At 43.6% G+C, this 19,003-nt stretch overlaps 1 protein-coding gene across 1 annotated transcript; it reads right to left on the minus strand.

Moving 5' to 3' along the window:
• Window positions 1–2,567: 2,567 nt before the first annotated feature.
• LRPAP1 (LDL receptor related protein associated protein 1) lies at window positions 2,568–18,660 on the minus strand. Its single transcript, XM_090035501.1, has 8 exons — window positions 18,465–18,660; window positions 12,984–13,128; window positions 12,141–12,265; window positions 10,471–10,591; window positions 8,532–8,690; window positions 6,939–7,021; window positions 4,386–4,562; window positions 2,568–3,334 (listed from the first exon to the last, which is right to left on the minus strand). The coding sequence occupies exons 1-8, from the start codon at window positions 18,618–18,620 to the stop codon at window positions 3,269–3,271; spliced, it is 1,032 nt and encodes a 343-aa protein (XP_089891627.1). The 5' UTR covers window positions 18,621–18,660; the 3' UTR covers window positions 2,568–3,268.
• Between the last annotated feature and the right edge of the window lie 343 nt (window positions 18,661–19,003).

The raw sequence follows: 19,003 nt of genomic DNA on the forward strand, positions 1-19,003 counted from the left end.
GTCATGTTAGGGATACACTTAGCATACAGGATGCAAGGCAAAAGGGCAGCAACGGTGATTGCATGATAGTTCCCTTGCATATCTGACATAAGTAGGCTCTTCATGGACTGTTTAAAATAGATACTGTGTGGCTCTGGGATGACACACCACAGCCAGCTGTCAAGGATGCAAAAAACTTATCAACCAGCGTCCCAGTAGTGGGACTTGATTTCAAATGGATTACAGTTTCAGCGGGTGTCAGGTACCTATGATCTTGGTAGGAAGCTACGTCAGTTAGAGAGATTACTACAAGCCTGTTTGATGATGTTCAAAGGCCAGGTTGATTCAAGCAAAGACAGTACCTGGTGAAGCAAGAGGTTCACAAGGTGCCATCCTGCCATGCCTTCTGCAAAAATCTTAACAGGGTATCAGGACATCAATCCCTTCAATTTAGCAAAGGCCACAAGTCATTAACAGCAAAGTCTAGACAAGCTGCTCCTTTGGTGTCAGGATTGCTGATTGGGGGTGCGGAAGGGAGAGGGAGCTATAAGGAACCTCAAGACACCATCTAGTCTAGCTAAAAGGATGGATCATCCTGCCTAAATCTCAGACAAATATTTGCCTACATTTGGCCCAACTGCACCAGTCACTGGGTGAAATTTGCTGCCAGTGTGTCAGCAGATAAGAATAAAGCTGCCAGCCACAGACTGAAAATATACTTCTGTATTCGCTACTTGAAGGATATGAGGCTGAAAGTTTCTAAAACCGAGACTAGTAATGTTCTTTAACCATCAGGTGGCAGCCCAAACCTTATTTCAGCAAAAACCAAATTACCCAATCATAACCTGGAGAAAATACTGGACACCTAGCTGTTTCATCTGTACCAGAAATGCAGTTGAGACTAACCAGCATTCAGCACAAAAAAACCCTGCATTCGCAGGCATCATATTTAGGCTTGATTAGCCTAATTTTGCCATTTTTAATGTGCATTAAGGGCGTGCACGTGTAGATGTGTGCCCGTAATATGCATTAAGTTAGGTTAATGTACATTAACACATTGTGTGTAGACATGCCCGTACACTAATCAAAGTAGATATATCTACACCTACCCTATTTACTCAAATATAAGACAAAGTTTTTCCTCTCCCTATCAGCATGGGGAAAAAAAGCCCCTCATCTTACATTCACATACAAAGAAATCTTATTACACACATTTTCTATCATTACGCTGCTACCAAAAGCAGCACGTGCTTAGAAGTGGAAATCAACTCTAAAGTTGATTAAATGCAAGGACCACTTATCATTACCTTAAAACACAAGGAGCCTGATGGGCTCCTACCACAAGAATATGCTTGTGCAGCCTACCTGAATAAAATACATGGTAGTGTCCATTGTGCTCAGTGCCTTTCAGCACTGACTTTTTTTTAAGTCAAGGTAGCTACTACACTGACTACCATTCTGGCTTCTTCACTCCTACTGCTGAGCTGTGTCTTTGTTCACATTTCCAATGATTCTTGCTTCTTCACCAGCCTTAAATGTATGGGAAATGTCTTCAAACATGGCCCCAAATAGCTCACCCAGAATTCCTCTTTGCCCACTCTTTTAGCCTGTTGCATATTAGTGTGGCCCCACCCTTCATCCTGTAGGATCCCATGGGTTGTGACAAAAACACCCGGTACCAGTCATGAGTTGGGGGCTAATTAGCACATGAACCCTTTGTCAGGGGTGTGTGGAATATGCACACATATACTGAGCAGTGCTGAGCTGTGGCTTGACCCTGGTAGGGCCCAGTCCAATGCACCATATGGTAAATCATGAGCCTTTGGCTTTGGACTAATATTGTGCATAGTTTATATTGCATATAAGTAGGTTCAAAAGTGCTGCTTAAAAGTATGTGTATGGAGTACTGTGCTAAAACTTGCAGCAGTTTCAAAAAGATAAATTGCATCAATTTTGGATGAACTGTCCAAATGCAAATTACTACAGCTATGTTTATTTCAAGGTTTTTTCAAATTTGCCTCTCCCTTCCAAGTTTTCACAAAAGGGGATGCAGGAAAAAAAGTTAGGGAGTGGGGGGACACAGCAAGAGGCTACCTGATGCCCCAGATTTCTTTTCCTTGTTGTAGCAGTGGAAGGGGGACAATAATTAGATTCTGTACCTGAAAAATTATAATAAATTGATAAATTTTCCATATATACAAGCTAGTTATTATGGGGGTTGTCTTATATCGAAGTACATTTGGTATATTTATATCCCCATGCTCCCATCTTTTATCTTATTTCATCTCACTTCATGAGAGATGCAGACAACTTCCATCTGAGATGCAAATCTGAAGGCAAAACTAGATTTCCCTTTTGTTTCCATGAGCTGCATAGTCCATTAGTTTGGACAATAATGTGTGATGGGGAGGGAAGGCAAGAAATCAAAATTAAAAACACACTCTTGTGCAAAAGCAACCAGTGCCATAAACATTATGAACTGCATGCTCAAGACCAACACCAGCTTCTAGCACAGAGCAGAATGATGCAGCAGGAGAGTTGGAAGTATTTTTAGGCAAGGAGAGGAGGGAAAAACAACACTCATAAAAGTCATTTGGTTTTGTTTAATGATCAAGTGTAACGAGAGGTAACAAAGGTGAATGTGAGGATTGTACAAATTCTCAGTAGTTTTTGAAGGGTGTTAGTCTGGAACTATGTGGGGGGAAGTGACCCCAAAACCTGTTCTTTAACTTCCTCAATATATGATTATGTGCAGCAAAGACCTGATTTAATGCCCACTGAACTTTAGTGGGCAGGGGGTTGGTCTGTAAACACAGATTTTTCTAGCTCCACTTTTAGTCTGTGCAGCATGAGAGACAAACTCATGTTTTAAACCCAGGACTAGTTCACTGATTTGTTGTGGTTTTCATTGATTGGGATGGACTTACTGATACAAAAATAGTTTCCCTGATAGAAAAAATACCCAACATCTTATACATGTTAACAACTGCTTATTTCAAAGACTGACATTGGATTTAGAACAATATTTACACGATCATCAAAGATGCACAAAACTAAATATGCATTTCTAACTGGGTGGTTTCATTTGACTAATCACAAAGATACCAGATCAATGACTAAAATGACTGAAAAAAGGTTCCTTACAAAAAACAACCCTGGTGAATCCTTACTCTTTATCTGCTTCTGTGGATATTTCAGAAGGCCATCTTGATCCATCCTTTCCATGAAGAACAATGTACCAGAAGTTAGTACATTATGTGGAATGTACAATATAACGTGGAAGGGATACTCAAAGTTCATTGTGTTGCAGACCTTTAGAAATTCTACCGGATAAGTCTTGTAGGTGCTTCTTAACCTTAGGGAGTAAATATATATGTATTTTATTCAATGAAGAAGAAATGTCAAACGACTGATGCTGCATATTCTATTTTGCCACCAGTGCTCAAAAGCTATAAAATCTTACTCCTCACACTATACATTTTTTCTAATCACTTCTTAATATAAAAATATGTAAGCAACCAAGCAGCTGGTGAGCACCTGACTAACTAGGCTGGAGTGTCAGGCTCCTTTCTGTGCTCTGTGTTTGGTTTACTGAATTATTGCTATTTTGAAATGTTATATGCAAAATGGAAATATTCCAACGGAAATGGGAAGGGCTGTCCCAACTCAGAACAGCTTGGGGATAATTAGGGCACCCTCCATGAAGGTGGAGGATATGGGTTTGAATTACTTAATTTAGAGGAGAACACAACATGAAGCCTGGGGAGTACTTTCACCCCAGGCTCTAGAGTAAAAGATGTCAGCACTGACACTAGCGTTACGGCTACCACTTTAAAAGAAAGCAGCGACTGGCTCTGTGTTTTGTAACAAGGCCAAACCAGTAGATTTGCTCTGAAAATGCCCACTAGATAAGGCCTCTCAAAGGTGAGACGTAGAGAGACACCTAGTTTATGAACCCGATTAGGTTTAGGCATGTACCTGAAATAGGCTATTTCAACCTGTAAAGACTTATGCAGTTCTGGACATGCATAAAGGCAGCACTTTAGGTGCCCAATGCAATTTGATGTCAAAATGTGAGGTGTCTTTGGGATTTGGTCATCTTCAGGGTTAGCTGAGCAGGGCTTTTCAGGACTTAGGTGCCTAAATTCTACCCAAGTCCCTTCCCTATGTGCCTCTGTTAAACAGGGACAAAACCATCTCCACTTCCCACCAACTCAGCATGTACTTTTTACTGGACTGGGGCCATCTCTCACCAGTGCCATCAGTTTGCTACTGCAACATAAATAATAAATATGAATGAATAAATCAACATCAGAGATGATATCTGATGGGAAATCCAAATTCCTTCTATGCCAAGGTTAAACCTACAATGGAGATGGATAAACACACAGCTTATTAATACAGACCTTGTATCCCAATTCTTTAGTCTTTTCTTCTAGCATGGTATATTTCTCTCTGTTTCTGTTCAGATGATCTTTATCTCCCATTCCCTCTATGTGCTTTAGTTTCTGATGGGAAATCTCTAGCTGTTTCTGGTAGTGCTGATGTTTTTCAACTTTTGCTTCAAAGTGTTTCAGCTCCTCCTAGAATAATGAATACAGAGTTCAGTTACATGGCATTCTCTTTCTCTCTCTCCCCTCTGCAGCACACTCCTAATGCTGCTTTAATGAATCAGACACTGAAAATCTTTCCAGTTGTCTGCCTCTTAAGAATGCTGGGGCAATGGAGCATCACAACCACCTAGAAGGTCAGCTTTGGAGGAAGGCACCCAAACATCGATCTACTGCACAAACTTCAAGAGGAAGCTATTACTGCCTGTAAGGTACTATGGCAGGACAGCAATGAGTGCTGTTGAGAAGCCTATAAATAAATACTACAAATTGGGTACAATTTTTCAGACTCGAGCTCTTAACTCCTAGAATTAGCTTTTCTTTGTGATCAGACAGGTCATGATTTGCCTTCTTGACTTGTCCTAACTGTGATGGATGTAGACTAGCACTAAGCAATTAAAGAAAAAAACAAAACCCTGAAACAAAACAAAACAAATACAAATACAAAAGCACAGCCTTAAATTTAAAATACCCCTAAATAATGTGGCCCATGTGACAGCACTGTTCAGGGTCATCCCTACTGTTGTGCTAATGATAGCAATAATTCTCTGGGATTTAACACATGAAGAACTGGATGGAGACCCAATCATTTCACAGACCACTCAGTATCTGTCACTTGTTTGATTAGGTTTCAGGCTGAAGGAGTTCTCAAGGGTGATGATCAAGAAACAAACCAGTAAAAGCATCTGCCATCCTAATGGATCTTATTCAGCTTTGAAAGTAGAGATCTTGCCTCTCTCAACATTACTATTGCAAAGGAAGATGATTAGTCTGTCAGAACATCCTAGCCTGTTTTATACATTACACACCACACAATATTTTAGCTTTGGGTTTTACTGCATGATGCCACATGGTATTTTAGCTTTGGGTTGATGAACCATTCAAGCTGCTTTCCTCAGATGATGTGCCAACAGAGCATCTTTCAGACTTTTCATTATGAAACCTATGTAGGGTTTGCATTACAGGCATTAAGAAAGAGAGACAGTTTTAGCTGCTGAGTATTCAAACACAGCTTAAAAGGAACTTCAGCAAGTCTGATCCTTTAGCTTTCCTTTCCTAATTTACAAGTCTAAAATATCCCAGGATTCACTGTGCTGCTGACATGCATAGCAAGAAAGCTTTACACAGGTATGTGCTGTTTGCCTAATAGGAGATCTCTGCCTGAATATATTCAGGGGGATATTTAAGGGTCAAAGTGATTATTTTTAGATGCTCTCAGTGGAAAACTGAAGTTTGCCTTATTTTAGAGAAAAGATTTGAGCCTGATTTACCCTTCATGCTGTTGTATAGGCCCAATTCAAGGCCATCACAGCCAACAGTAACCTTTTCACTGACTTCAGAGGGCTTTGGAAGAGATGCTACATTAGAAGTAAGCATGCTGAAATCAATGTCATTGAAACCTGTTTAATTGAGAGGAAATACGGTTTCACGCGACTAAGGAAAGGAAGGGCAGTCCTGTGAGCTCAAGTGGGACTCTGGAGATCTGAAATCTATCCTGGGCTCTGCCAGACTTCACAGAGGAGAGGTTACCTACATGCGAAGTGGGTGCAGTACTTTCATATGTTCCAAGGGGTTGCTACCAGAACACAGGTTAACATTCATGAGCAGGCTTTTGAAGCAACTATAAATTTTATATAGTTCTCTATAGTTCAGAGCCTGCTCACAAAGTATATATAACATTATGTAGTTCAGAGCCTACCCATGAACTTTAACCTAACCCCATCCTAACACCCTTTCAAGGAGATGAAATATGAACTCTCTCTAGATGCAGATAGAGAATGAGAATGTGAGGGAACATAGCATGTGCAACAGCAGGAGCACTAATTCAAAATGTCATTGCTTTGAAAGCCAGTGGTGGCAAACATGATCACCACAGTAATCTCTACATTCAGATTAAGAGGGTCTCTATGCATGTATACTGTTCTTTGGTGTGAAACTGGCAAAGCTCACCCTTTCCACAAGGGGAAAATAAAACCCCAGTGGGGAAGTCAATTAGCTGGCATTGCTTTGTTTTATTATCCTTTTATAATTTCCTGAAGCATTAACTACAATTGGATATTAGAAAGCCAAAAATGGGGGATCCACTTGCAGTGAGATTCCAGTCTTATGCACAGTTAAGTATATAAGTAAACTTTACTCATGGGAGTAGTTTCACTGACGACGATGCAATTTGATTACTGAAGCCATCACTGTGGCTACGTATACGTATGTAGGACCAAGACTCATGTTTGTCTTCTTTGGGGTGATCACATAATAATTTGTCTGCTGCTGTTATATCTGGAGCATAACAGACACAGGGAGAAGGTTCTCCCTCCAATGTAAAAGTAAAACCATTAAATGTTACCTTACCCGAAAGGATTCAAGCTCTTTCTCAGTGAAGTTGGCAGATTTGGCCATGTCCCATAAGTCTATCACCCTGGGTTCTTCAAATTCTAAAGAGACACATACCACAATCCTTTTTATTTCTAAGCAGAAAATAACACTGTATGTGAATACTGTCTCCGTGAGAAGTGCACACCTGAAGTAGTATTGCATTACAGGGCTGCCTACGCACATTCAAATGACAATTTTCTCATGTTTGCTCTCCTGATAAAAAAAACTCAACTGGAAGTGCACGAATAGACATTTGAACACTGAGTCCCTGAAGACCAGGAAGGTTGGAGTGCTGACACTGTGTAGCCAGGGGGCCCCTGTGCACACATCTCAGCATGTTCTGCAGGCACCTTCAGTCTGGGTGGAGACAGATGGCAGCAGTGCAGAAGGCAACTCTGACTGGCTGATCCAGACTGCTCTGGGTCAGCCTATGTCTCCCTGCAGCACAATGCAGGGATTCTGAAGGAGGCATATTCTGCTGCCTGCTCTGCTGTAGTAGCAGTCAACTCCAAGTGACACACTGTTTCCTGGGTAGTGGCAACAAAGCACCTTGGGATGCTGGAGGACTGTGCTGTAACTTCTCTGAGAAGAGAACATACAGATATCTGCTCTCTCAGAAGACACTATCCTGGGACTGATTTAACTATGGCTGCTCCCAGGTTATTTTTCTCCCGGAGCAGCCATTTTAATTTTGGGAGAAAACTCCTGGACATCTGTACGCTTGCGGGTTTTTTTTTCCTGGGGGAATAACTCTCCCAGAAGAATCTGAACGTCTATATATGGCCTACATCTACTTTGGTGTTGGGATTTTTTATTTAAATATGTAATACTGTACATGTTGGACTTTTAAATGCAAAGAGACCTAATCAACTCTTTTGCATCTTTGCGTACAGATGAAATCCTGGTTGAAAGAGGGAAATGTTCCCTCCATGGGATCATTAATCCTGCTTCTTGCATTAGTTCCCTCACGGGGATCAGTATCTGAGGCTGAGGCAGGGCTGGAATCCACCTGTATTTCATAGTAGCAACTCTGAAGGTTCGTGAGACTTTAGCTGTTTGGATAATGCCAATGCTGGCAGCATGAAACACGGACCAAGTATTTGGTATACATGACAGTAAGGGCTACATGCTCTGGTCAAAATCAGAATCCCATTTCCCTGTCCGTGGCTCCATAGTTTGCAGGGACAGCAGTCCCTGGTACCTCTGGCCCTACAGTTTCTATAGTGCAGAGAGGTTATAAGCAGCCAAAAGGGAGTCTATACCTAGAGGCTCTGTGCAGCCACGGTCCAGGCGGTTTGGCTCATTCTCAGCTTGCCCTTCTCTTCCCTGGTACAAGCTAGCAGAAAATTGAAGAGAATGGCTACCTATCTTTACTGTGGAACCTGGGTAGAGAAGAAATAGGGTATTTGGGCCCTAAGGCTGGCACCTGAATAGAGTTGGCTGGCAGTGTCCCTCAGTGTCCCAAAACTGTTCGTCATAACCTTGTAGAGCACTCATTTGGCTGGATCTGGCTAACTGAATTTCTATAAGATTGATCCTAAATAAAAGGGCAAACAGAGTGACCCATACCACTGGTTGTGTCGTATCCCTGGTGGCTGACTTTGCGTAAACGCTCAAACCCTTGATTGATGCTCCGTAGTTTGTCTTTGAGTTCTCTGTGCTTGCTGTGCAACAGCTCTTCTTTCACCACATTCTCTTCAGAGGGGTTGATTACGTTTTTGTGGATTTCTATTTCAGAAAGACATACGATAATTAATGATGGGCCAGATCCTGAGAAGTCAGAAACCCCAGCAAACCCCAGCAACTTGAACGCAGGTAATAAGTGGTAAGCCCTTCTCAGTGATTAACTGCATAGTAAATAAGCATCAGTACTATACATTAAGAAGCACTTTTTTCTTTTTTAAATTGATGTTATTAATGCCAGTGATTTAGTGCAAAAATACATCATATCTTAAAGCAAAAACTGTAATAAGATCCAGAATAATATTATCCCTTTTTGTAGGAAAAATCTCAGCACACCAGAAGTATTATATTCCAGGGGAACACTTCTATGTTCCTCTTTTGACCTTCTGAGCAGAACCGTTCTATGCCATGCTGCTGGGGTGGCCTGAAGGGGCAGTTAAGAGTAAGGCTCAAGTTAAGGAACCACCTGGGGCTGCTCTGACCTGTGTCAGATGCTGAAGTGACCAAGTAGTGGGACCTGCTCAGCGACTGCATGGCTGGGGCACCCCAGTGGCTGAGTGTGTACTCCACCCTCATCCCATGAGCTACTGGGGACCTCAGCTGGCAGCTCCTCCATGGAGCCATTGCCATGGATGTGTATGTGGCAACCTTCACGGACATCCTGCCCCTTCTGCAGGCAGAGGGAGACTCTGGCACACATGACCCTCAAGTGCACCAGGCTGTAGCCTCTCCACCTCCACCTCCAGAACCTCCTCTTGAGGTTCTGGTTGAATTTCACCCTTTTGTTTTTGGTCATCCCATCCACAGCCCCACCAAGTCCTGTGACCTCCTGGTCAACCTCCTCCTGGCCAATTGGGCTCTGTACTTGACCAGGAAGAAGACTCTGGTCGGAAAGGTGCCCGGAGGCTGCAGGGCCGCTTTCCTCTCACTTGTCCAAGCACATTTCCAGGCAGAACATTGGCTCCTTGGGTGCTGCCTGGGGTGCTCTGCTTGGTGTCCCCCCACGGTGCACTTATTTTGTCCCTATAACCTCACAAGCATGCCCTGTTTTTTCATTATTTGTCCCACAAAATCAGCTGGTAACTGAGGTTCCTACCACTGCCCAGAAGTGGCAGCCACATTGTCCTTAGTGGGCTAGGCCCACAGCTTCAGATGCCAAATAGGCCTATCCTGTTTTTGCTTTAGTTGATTCAAGGAATTAGCTGTATTAGTCATTCATTGGCCCCACACCGTAGAGGCTACTAGTTAGCTGGGTGGGCCTTAGGCCCACAGCATTGGGTAACACAAATAAACAGGTGCTGAAGTGACCTCTAGCAGCCTTAGTGGAAAGTGACACAACGGTGCCACTTTTGCCTCAGCCCCACTTAGCTGGGATGAAGCAGCAGGATGAATTGATCCTCTTATTGCTTTAAGACCATCTTTTCTTGCCAGCTGAAACCCAAGAACCTGTCAACCCAGTGTCTGAGAGGATATCTATTCTATTCTACTGAATCAGTCCCACTTCCAAGGCCTAAGGGTTAGAAGAGTGGCCCAGAACTCAATGTTTGCCAAAAAAGCCACTGTGACCCAGTATTCTCCTTGCTCGCTATAATGCTCATGACAGTCTGCAACAGAGAAACCAACTGTTCAATTAGCTGGAAAGGTTACTAGAAGAAGACACAGAATGATACCCTGCAGGTATCTATGAATGTCAGCAGCTGCAAAGAGTCCTACTATTAATACAGGCATCAGTCTTATGGATTTTAAAGATCATTAGAAACAACTGAGGCAACTGGCAAATAGAGGGCTGCAGTGATTTGGAAACATAAGGCAAACATTTAGACACCTTCTGTTCTGCTCACAGTCTCTAGCAAGAGATTATAGTCATGAATCTTTTCTTTGTGATGCTTAAATTCTCGCCACAGCTTATCCAGTTCATCCTCAGAGAACTTCCCAGAGGTCTTAGCCTATGAGAAATACAAATGAGATAGCAGTTAGAAACCTCTTTCATTTCCCAGGCTCAGCGTACAATAAATTCAGTTGCCAAAAATATATTTTTAAGCATTTAGGGTAAGTCTCTTTTTAGAATCCCATGAGGCACATCTTTTCTTGTTATCAGGTAGGATGGGGTCAAACTGTGGCCTCACTGAATTCAAGGTAGCTTTCTAATTGAGTTTAATGGGGTTACATTCTCACTTACCAAATAACTGGAGATAGAAGGAAAAAGAATTCTGGCCATGCATATATGGTAGGAAGCTGTCAGGTAGAAGCATAAGAGACACAAACTGTATACTCAAGTTAGGTCTATCTATACTTGAAATTTAACCGGACACAAAGATAAGCTTTATTGGAGAACTCTCATTCTATTGGTGGAATACAGCAGTGCATATCCTGGACTTGCTCTGCAGCCAACTGCTCACTGTACTACTTATTAGCAATTAGAGGCATAGGATTGGCAGCTGGAGTGCTGCCCCAGTATTCTGGAGATTGTGCTGCTTGCTGTGATGCTTTCCTTCCCACTGCCTAAAACTGATATTTGCACATAATAACCAGGTAATTGCTGTTAAGAAATGTTTCTAAATGGTTGTTTTTCACTTCTCCCCGAAGAGGGAAAGTACAGCCCTTGGCAGGGACACTGTCAAGCTAAAATAAGCAGGACAAATTTCTCTCTATATTTTACATCACACAGCAAACGTTCTGGTTTTCAGTAAAAACTCTGAAATGTTTCACTTGCAAATACTACAAGATGAAGCTGTTGGTTAAAAACCCTAATTGTATGAGACATGCATCTCTTTTCCTCACTAAGTTACACAGCAGTTGCTCAATTATTCATATAGGGTGAAATCCTGGCCCCATTGAAATTAAGGGCAAAACTCCAGTTGACATCAGTTTGACTGATATGCTCTCTAACAGATGCATTGTACCATATCCTCAAGGAGGATTACTGTCAATGAAGTACTAAAACCTCTTAGTCCGAGTCTGGGTTGCTCAGCTCCTAGATAGAGGAACATACACCCCAGTGAAATCTACTTTGGCTTTGTACACCTTGGTAAAGTATGCAAAGCTTAGGAATGGAAAAGATGACCAGCTATCCAGGGCAAGGTGTGTTTTGGGTGATATCTTTTATTGGACCAAAGCATGGTTGGAATAGATTTAAGCTTTCAAAGGAAATGCATTCTTCATCAGGTCACAGTTATCCAGAGTAATTCACATGATAGGTAGCTATTACCATGTCTCACCATTAGGTGGTGGGGAGTAGGTATTAGCCTGCTTGCATTTACTAAACAACTAAACAGGCAAAACCTAAATCAGTTATACAAGCTGAGATTTACTCTGGAATCTTTCAAGGGTAATTCTGTATCAGGGTTTAGGAACTTGTATCATCTGCCTGCTACTTTTCTTACTCTGATTACAACCACATGATTACAACTGTTTTGTCACCCCAGGCTTCAGCAAACACACACATTTGAATGAAGATTTGCTTCCTATATTGCATAACTGAGAAATTAAACTCACTTTACTCCATAATTTCTCCAGTCTTGGATCATCTAGCACATCACTTTCTGAGCCATCTTTGATGTAGTTGGAATCTGCTATTTGAGCATCCTTCTTTCCATTCATTCCATATTTAGCCATAATTACTGTGTGGAGAAACAAAAGGTCAAGAAATCCTAAACCTAAGAGCTAATCATGCTTATCTTAAAAAAAAAATCTGTATCTTTTCCTGGAACCTCTTTTCTCCTGTATATCTGCTCAGTGTGGAGCCATCTCTCTTAACTGCTATCTGGACCACATGGAAAGGTTGAGGAGCCTGCTTGACTCAAGAGTTCAGGCTTTTAGATCAAGCAGTAGTTCTCAACCTTTTCAGCCTCAAGGCACCCACTTCATACTTTGTTGGAATTTAGCAGCACCCCAGCTGAAAACTACTGAGCTAGAATTAGCTCATGCCAGGTGAGGGTGGAGGAAGAGCACACAAAACAAGCTACCTCAAGCCAGGAGCACAGAAGATGTGAAAGAAAGTGGCACTGTTTAATACACATACATCTCTGTTCTCTCATCCTTTGTTCATACATTAGAGTTGCACTATCATCAGAGTAAAGACTTCTGTCCTCAGAAATGCCTGCATCTAACCCATTTCCCTAGTTACATCCAGTTTGTTAAAAGGGCAAAATCAACTTCATTCTGCACACACCGAGATGAGATGCACTGATCTCAGTACAAGCTGGGTGTGCTCATTGCCTATGAAAAATCAGCCCCATTTAATGCTTAAATACAGGTGCCTGAATGCAAGTGTCTGGACTAAAATTTTGACCTGTTCAACCGTGGGCACTCAGGTTGTTACACAACATTACTTCTTACCATGTAAGTTGCGTCTAAGTTTGGCTTCTTTTTCTCCATCTTCATCTAGCCCTTCAGCCTTCAGTTTTTTCCAGCCTAGTTCATCCTTTTCTTGTATTTTTAGATCACTGTGTAGCTCTGCCAGTTTTACAGCAGATAGCTGGAGCTAACAAGAACAGAGAAAAGCTTTTTAGTCTGTTGCTTTGTATCACATGCGCACACGTGCACACACAAAAGACACTCTCATACACGGGGGCAAAGTTACCTCCAAAGCCAGACTGATATAAAAGACATTTGATATTCAACTGAAAGGCGACAGTGTCAATCAGAAATCAAGGACCCTGCTATGTTAAATGCGATTCAAACCAAACTGTTTACACGCAGTCATTTCAATTAGCCTTTCATATCTAAATCCTAACAGAAGCTCCTCTGCCACTTCATTAACAGCTAAATTGACCAGGTGAGTTATAAAAATATATATTTTAGCCTTTCTTCTTAGGAAGGCTGAATAGGAAGTGTGCTTTTTTACAGCTCTCATTATGGGAGAGAAGGAAAAGTGGTGAGGAGATGTATTTAATGTGGTACTGCCATGTTAAATATCCTTTGGCATTACTAGTACTGTATAATATAAAATAATCTTTTCACCCCCTTTTTGTTTAGGCCACTAAAATTAGACATTTTTTTCTGATTCTAATGTACGAGATTTCACTGCACAGTGCAAACCACAAAGTGTATCTTTTTTTAGAACTGAATACGTGGTATGTTTTGGGGAGCATTCTCTTCAATTTCATTAAGGAAGAGTTGGAACTTGCAATATAATTTTAACAAACCAAAACGAATGCCTCTGATCAGACAGACGATTAACTTTTGGACACACTTGTCTAGTCCCCAACTACAGACAATCCCTGAGAGGTTCCCTTCAGAGGTTACTTAAAAGATAACTACAAAAAGTAGCTTACTGTTAATTTCCTATAACGTAATGGGCTGATTCAGCAAAGCCCTTAAGCATGATTTTCAACAGAAGCACAGGTTTTACCACTGAATTTAAGGGGACAGAATTCAACAGGATTACTTGTCAGCTTATTTTGCAAAATCAAGACCGCAATTTGCCGATACAATTTGCAAAGCTTTGGCTTAATCTATATTATAGAGTTCTGCTGCAGAAGCCAAGTCCACAATCAAAGCTCCTCTGGGGTGGCAGAACCATTAAATTACCTGCACCAAGAGGTATAAGGCTTTTGCAACTAGCTGAAGGCAAACGTAGGCACTGCTGTGCCTTCTGTCACCTACCACAGTGCCATCAGCAGCCAGGGCCTTCTGTATTCTCCGGTGTCACAGGTGCTGTGATGAAGCCATGCAGAGCCACCAGAAGCACATGGATATGTATGTGGTCTGATGGCTGCAGGTGGTTATCTGCTGCTAGACCTTCTGCCAGCAGTCAGGGAACTATAAACAAGGCCCTAGGATAGTTAAACTCACAGTTAAGTTTTAAGGGTCTGTGTGATTAATAGGCTTACAAAAGTTTAGGGCTGGAAGGGACCTCGTGATACTGGGCTGTCTGGTCCCGATCCAGTATCGAACTGTGCAAGTCATCCTACTGACCTCTATGCCACTTATTCCATGGGACTTTGCACGTGCTTACAGTTAAGTTCTGCTTAAGAATCGATTCAGCCAAGATTTTAAGAATCAGCACATCAGCCCCTAGCCAGCAAAATATTTAAGTCCCTTGGTACACTGCCATTTCGGAGCTCACTGCTCAGTACCTTGCAGAATTGAGCCAGACCAGCTCAGTCATGACCTCAATTTCATATGTAGGCTCTACCATACCGCATTAAAAAAACACTATATGGTAATATGGATGACTGAGTTTCTCCAAGACTTCACGTCTGTTAATGTTCAACCTTAGAGAGGTATACATTTAACTTCTTCATTCTGAACCAACTGGACAGAAAAATACCGATAAGTCAACTAACAAACCGATTCCCACAGATTTTCAAAATGAGATAATACAGCATTTTAACTATACGTCTTTGTTGTTAGACTCCCATTTTCCAGTTTCATAGATTCGTAGACGTTTGGGTCGGAAGAGACCTCAGTAGATACCTGCATTGTGCAAATACCTTATTGCACATAGGCACTGTATATAGCACAGGCCAGATAAATGTGTTTTAAACATGTTAAGCTTTGGAGAGGGTAGGGATAGCTTTTGTTTAAAAAAGACTTACCTTTTTCACTTACAGAATTCCCATCTCCCCCAATATTAAATTTTTATGCAGACTTTTCTTCCTGAGATTTAGCCTGCTCAGGAAAAAAAGTTTCAGTATCCAGTTTTGGTAAAAGTTTTGGAATGAGAAGTTTTCATTTCTCATATTGCTGTATAACTTTTATTGGTTAATTTGGTCACAGCACTGTTTAGTCAGGCAAACTAAAATGTCTTTTTGAAATTCTTTTAATTTCAAAAGAGAAAAAGAAATCGAATTCCAAAAGTAATTCTCTGGGAAATTCAACAGATAATACTTGGAACATTAAAAATATAACAGGAGTGCAAATTGTTGGACAAACTGAGTGGAATTCTCCTGCATCTCCCATTCTTTTAGCACAGTGATTGGTGCAACACAGGACCTACATGTAAAACAAATTTACCATCTGCTTCCTCCTTGAATGACAACAGTAAAGCTACTACTTACAGTATTAGCTCTCTCTGAAGTTCACGACAGGCAAGCCCAATAATTACACCAGCTATAACATCACAAGGAGTACATGTAACTTTGGCCAGCTGAGCCAACAGATTACTAGATGTAGCAATACAAAACCTTTCAGAGGTAGCTTATAATTAAACAGTGTAGTGACAAATTATTTGTTCCTTACACTGACCAAATGTTAAAGTTTAATATCATTGATTGACATCGTTGGAAACTGCAATCAAGACCCAGTGAAGCATTACCAGGTAAATCAAAGATTGCGAGGCTCTGTTATAACTGGTATCAACAGAAACAGAAGTGAGACCATTCTGAGCAAAGGAGCGAATCGTCCTCTTCTTGCAATGTTCTCAAATCATCACAGACTTTGGAATTCATTCTTCCTAGGGGGGTTTCACAAGACAGGAACCTCTGCCAGCAGGCTGTATTAGAAGTACTGGGGCCACACCAGTAAAAGCATAAAAGGTTCTTTAAGAACTAAAAGCCCAATTGTTCACCCACAGAAATCAGCTGGAAACCTGTCGCTGATTTTAATGGTTCTAGACTTAAGCATATGTACACAAAACGAACTAGGAAGAGCAGGGTAAGCTAGGAACAAAAAAATCAAACCTTATTTTTGGGAAATAGGCTGGGATTGTAGGTTACCACTGAATAACACAGCATTGCTCAGCTAAGTTACAAAACAACATGACTGTATGTTGAAATACGGCATTTCAGCATCCATCCCTGATGCAGCATGATTAAGATCTTTATTTTCAGCTGCTGCTGCTCAACGACAGTAAAGGCCAGAAGACAGTGTCACCAAAGCTCACAATACAGAGCATGGCATACTACCCCATTTATACGTATAGTAAATGCAGCAGTGAAGCTGGTTTGGGATTGTATTGCCAATTTTAAACTTTTCCCTAGATATGCTGAAAAGATCATTGGGGTTTACAAAAGATCAGGGAATTCTGGGTTAATTTGAACCTGAGAATGAAATCGAGTCAGCGAGAAAACCACCTGTGCATAAGCCAACTAAATAAATTGATAAAAAGAATGTATTTCCTCTCTCGAGGCCCACCCCTACAGCTAGCATTTACTACAGCTCGGTTCATTACGTGAATAGATTCACCAACACTCACTTTAACACAGTGCGGGTCCAATCCTTTTTGGCAGGTATGTCACAAAATATTCCTGCTCTCTCCCCAAGTCTCACTGATTTCCTTCCTGTGCCGAATCTGCTGCTCTGCTTTCTGCTGCATGCCCCCATCCAATCTCCTGATCCACTTTCTGCCCCATATGCCATACCTGATCCCCTGCTCTGCCTTCTTCTGCCTACCCTAGCTGTTGCTGTGCTGCCTGCCCACTCCCTCATGTGTTGCATGCCACACACAGACAGGCCACTTGTAGCACTTGGCCTCACGGTTTAGCACAATAGGATCTTTGCACACACAGAGCAAAATAGAGACACATTTATGTATGGATATGAGGCAGTTTCACTTGCTGCACTAGAAGGGACGCACAGTGGAATTAAGGGTGCGGTATGACAGTTAACCAAGTTCATGCCCATCTTGGATCCAAGCCCGGTCAGGAATCACAAACGAGGTTTTCTTCCACCCATCTTGCCTAAGGGACTTGATGTGGTAAGTAACTGGAGAAAGTACTGGGCTCTGCACAAAGCATGACAGAGGAAGCAGGGCCTTCTACCTTTTGTCCAACACTTTTGTGACTAGAGAACTTGGGATGCAGGAAACCCGGGTTTGATCACTCCCTCTGCCTGAGACGTCCAACCCGCATCACACACTCCTCGCCAGGGTGTGCTCCAACTACTAGGCTGTAGGTATGGGGGGGGAAGGGGGGCACCACTCTTGATTTGAGTCAACCTAAGTGATAGACAACAAACACGAATATGGCCTGGAAAGGCTGAGACACTTGCTCCAGTCCTTGCCGCAATGATTGTTTAATGTAAAATACTGAAACAGTCCTGGGAGCATGTATCTACCTGATCCCTTCCAACCCTTTCATTCCCCAGGTGTTAACAACCTTCTCTTCTTTACAACTGTCTTGATGCTCCACTAATCAAACCGGCCGTTGTTTGACAATCCTGTTGCATTAGCTGCTCCTGGCCACGGAGCTCCTCTTTCACAGCCCTGCTGATTGCTCTTAACCTCATTCCAACGATGATTTTGCCTCCAGCTTAAACAGAGTAACAGCCCTAGGCCCCTAGCACATTGGCAAAGCTTATCATTTATTTTTAGCTTGAAAAGACACAACGTTTTACATGGGATGAGCCTGTCCTCATTTACAACCCCTTTTCGAAACCCTCGATTCGCCCACGGACACGCGTGCTAGGAGCGCCACGGGGAGAGCCCACCCTGGGACCTGGCACCTCAGGGGTAAGAAACGTGGGTGTCCCGCGCCACTGGGTGCGTGAACGCCGCGTGCCCAAGCCTGGTGGGGCACGGGGAGCGGAGAGCTCCTGCAGGCAGCCACAGCGCTCTTGGTGGTGGGGGTGGCAAGCGCCGGCAGCGTCAGCGGGGATGGCGGACCGCCCGCAGATGCCACCAGCGGTGTCGGCAGCGCCTGTTCCCCGGGGGGCGCCGCCCCACGCTCGGGCGCCGGACAACGGCCCGCGGCCGAGGCCCCCTCGCTCGCCCGGCTTTTGCCTACAGAAAAACCAGAGCCGTGTTGCCGGGGCAACGCACTCGGCGCGCCGCGGACTCCTCCAGGCGGTCCTGGTCCTGAACGCAAGGATGCCGGGGCGGGCTGGATGGCGGCCTCTCCCCCGCGGCGCGGCGCGGCCCGGCCCGGCGGCACTCACCCGCTGCGCCTTCTCCCAGATCTGGTTGAGCTTCACGACGCGGAACTCCGCGGGCGCGGGCGCGCGCGGCGCCTCGTTGGCCTCGCGGGAGTATTTGCCGGCCTGGCCGGGGCCCGCGCCCAGCACCAGCACCAGCAGGAGCGCCGCGGCCCCCATCGCTGCTCCGCTCCGCCCCGCCTGCGCCTGCGCCGCCAGCCGGGGGCCGGGCCGAGAGGCCGCCAGCCGGGGCGGGGCGGGGCGGGGCTCCGCCGCTGCTGCCGCCTGTGGCTGACTCCCACCCTCGCACCATGGATCAAGTGCTCAACGTGCAGCGTGGGATCCAGGTGTAGGGGAAAAAACAATCCGGGCTCATGGTAGAGGTGATCTCTTTTATTAGACCAGCGAGATTTTAACCCCCGCCCTCCCCCACTTCTTTACTTGCAAGCAAAGCCCCGCCATCAGGCACGCGGGGGGCGGGCGGATTGTCAGCGGTCCCCCGGGTAGAAATGCAAGGTCACCTTTCGGAGGAGATCGCAGAGGAGTCGGTAGGTGGAAAGCTC

The sequence above is a fragment of the Crocodylus siamensis genome, chromosome 2 (genome assembly GCF_052110815.1).
Source record: "Crocodylus siamensis isolate JL-2025a chromosome 2, ASM5211081v1, whole genome shotgun sequence".
In the NCBI taxonomy this organism is placed as follows: Eukaryota; Metazoa; Chordata; order Crocodylia; family Crocodylidae; genus Crocodylus; species Crocodylus siamensis.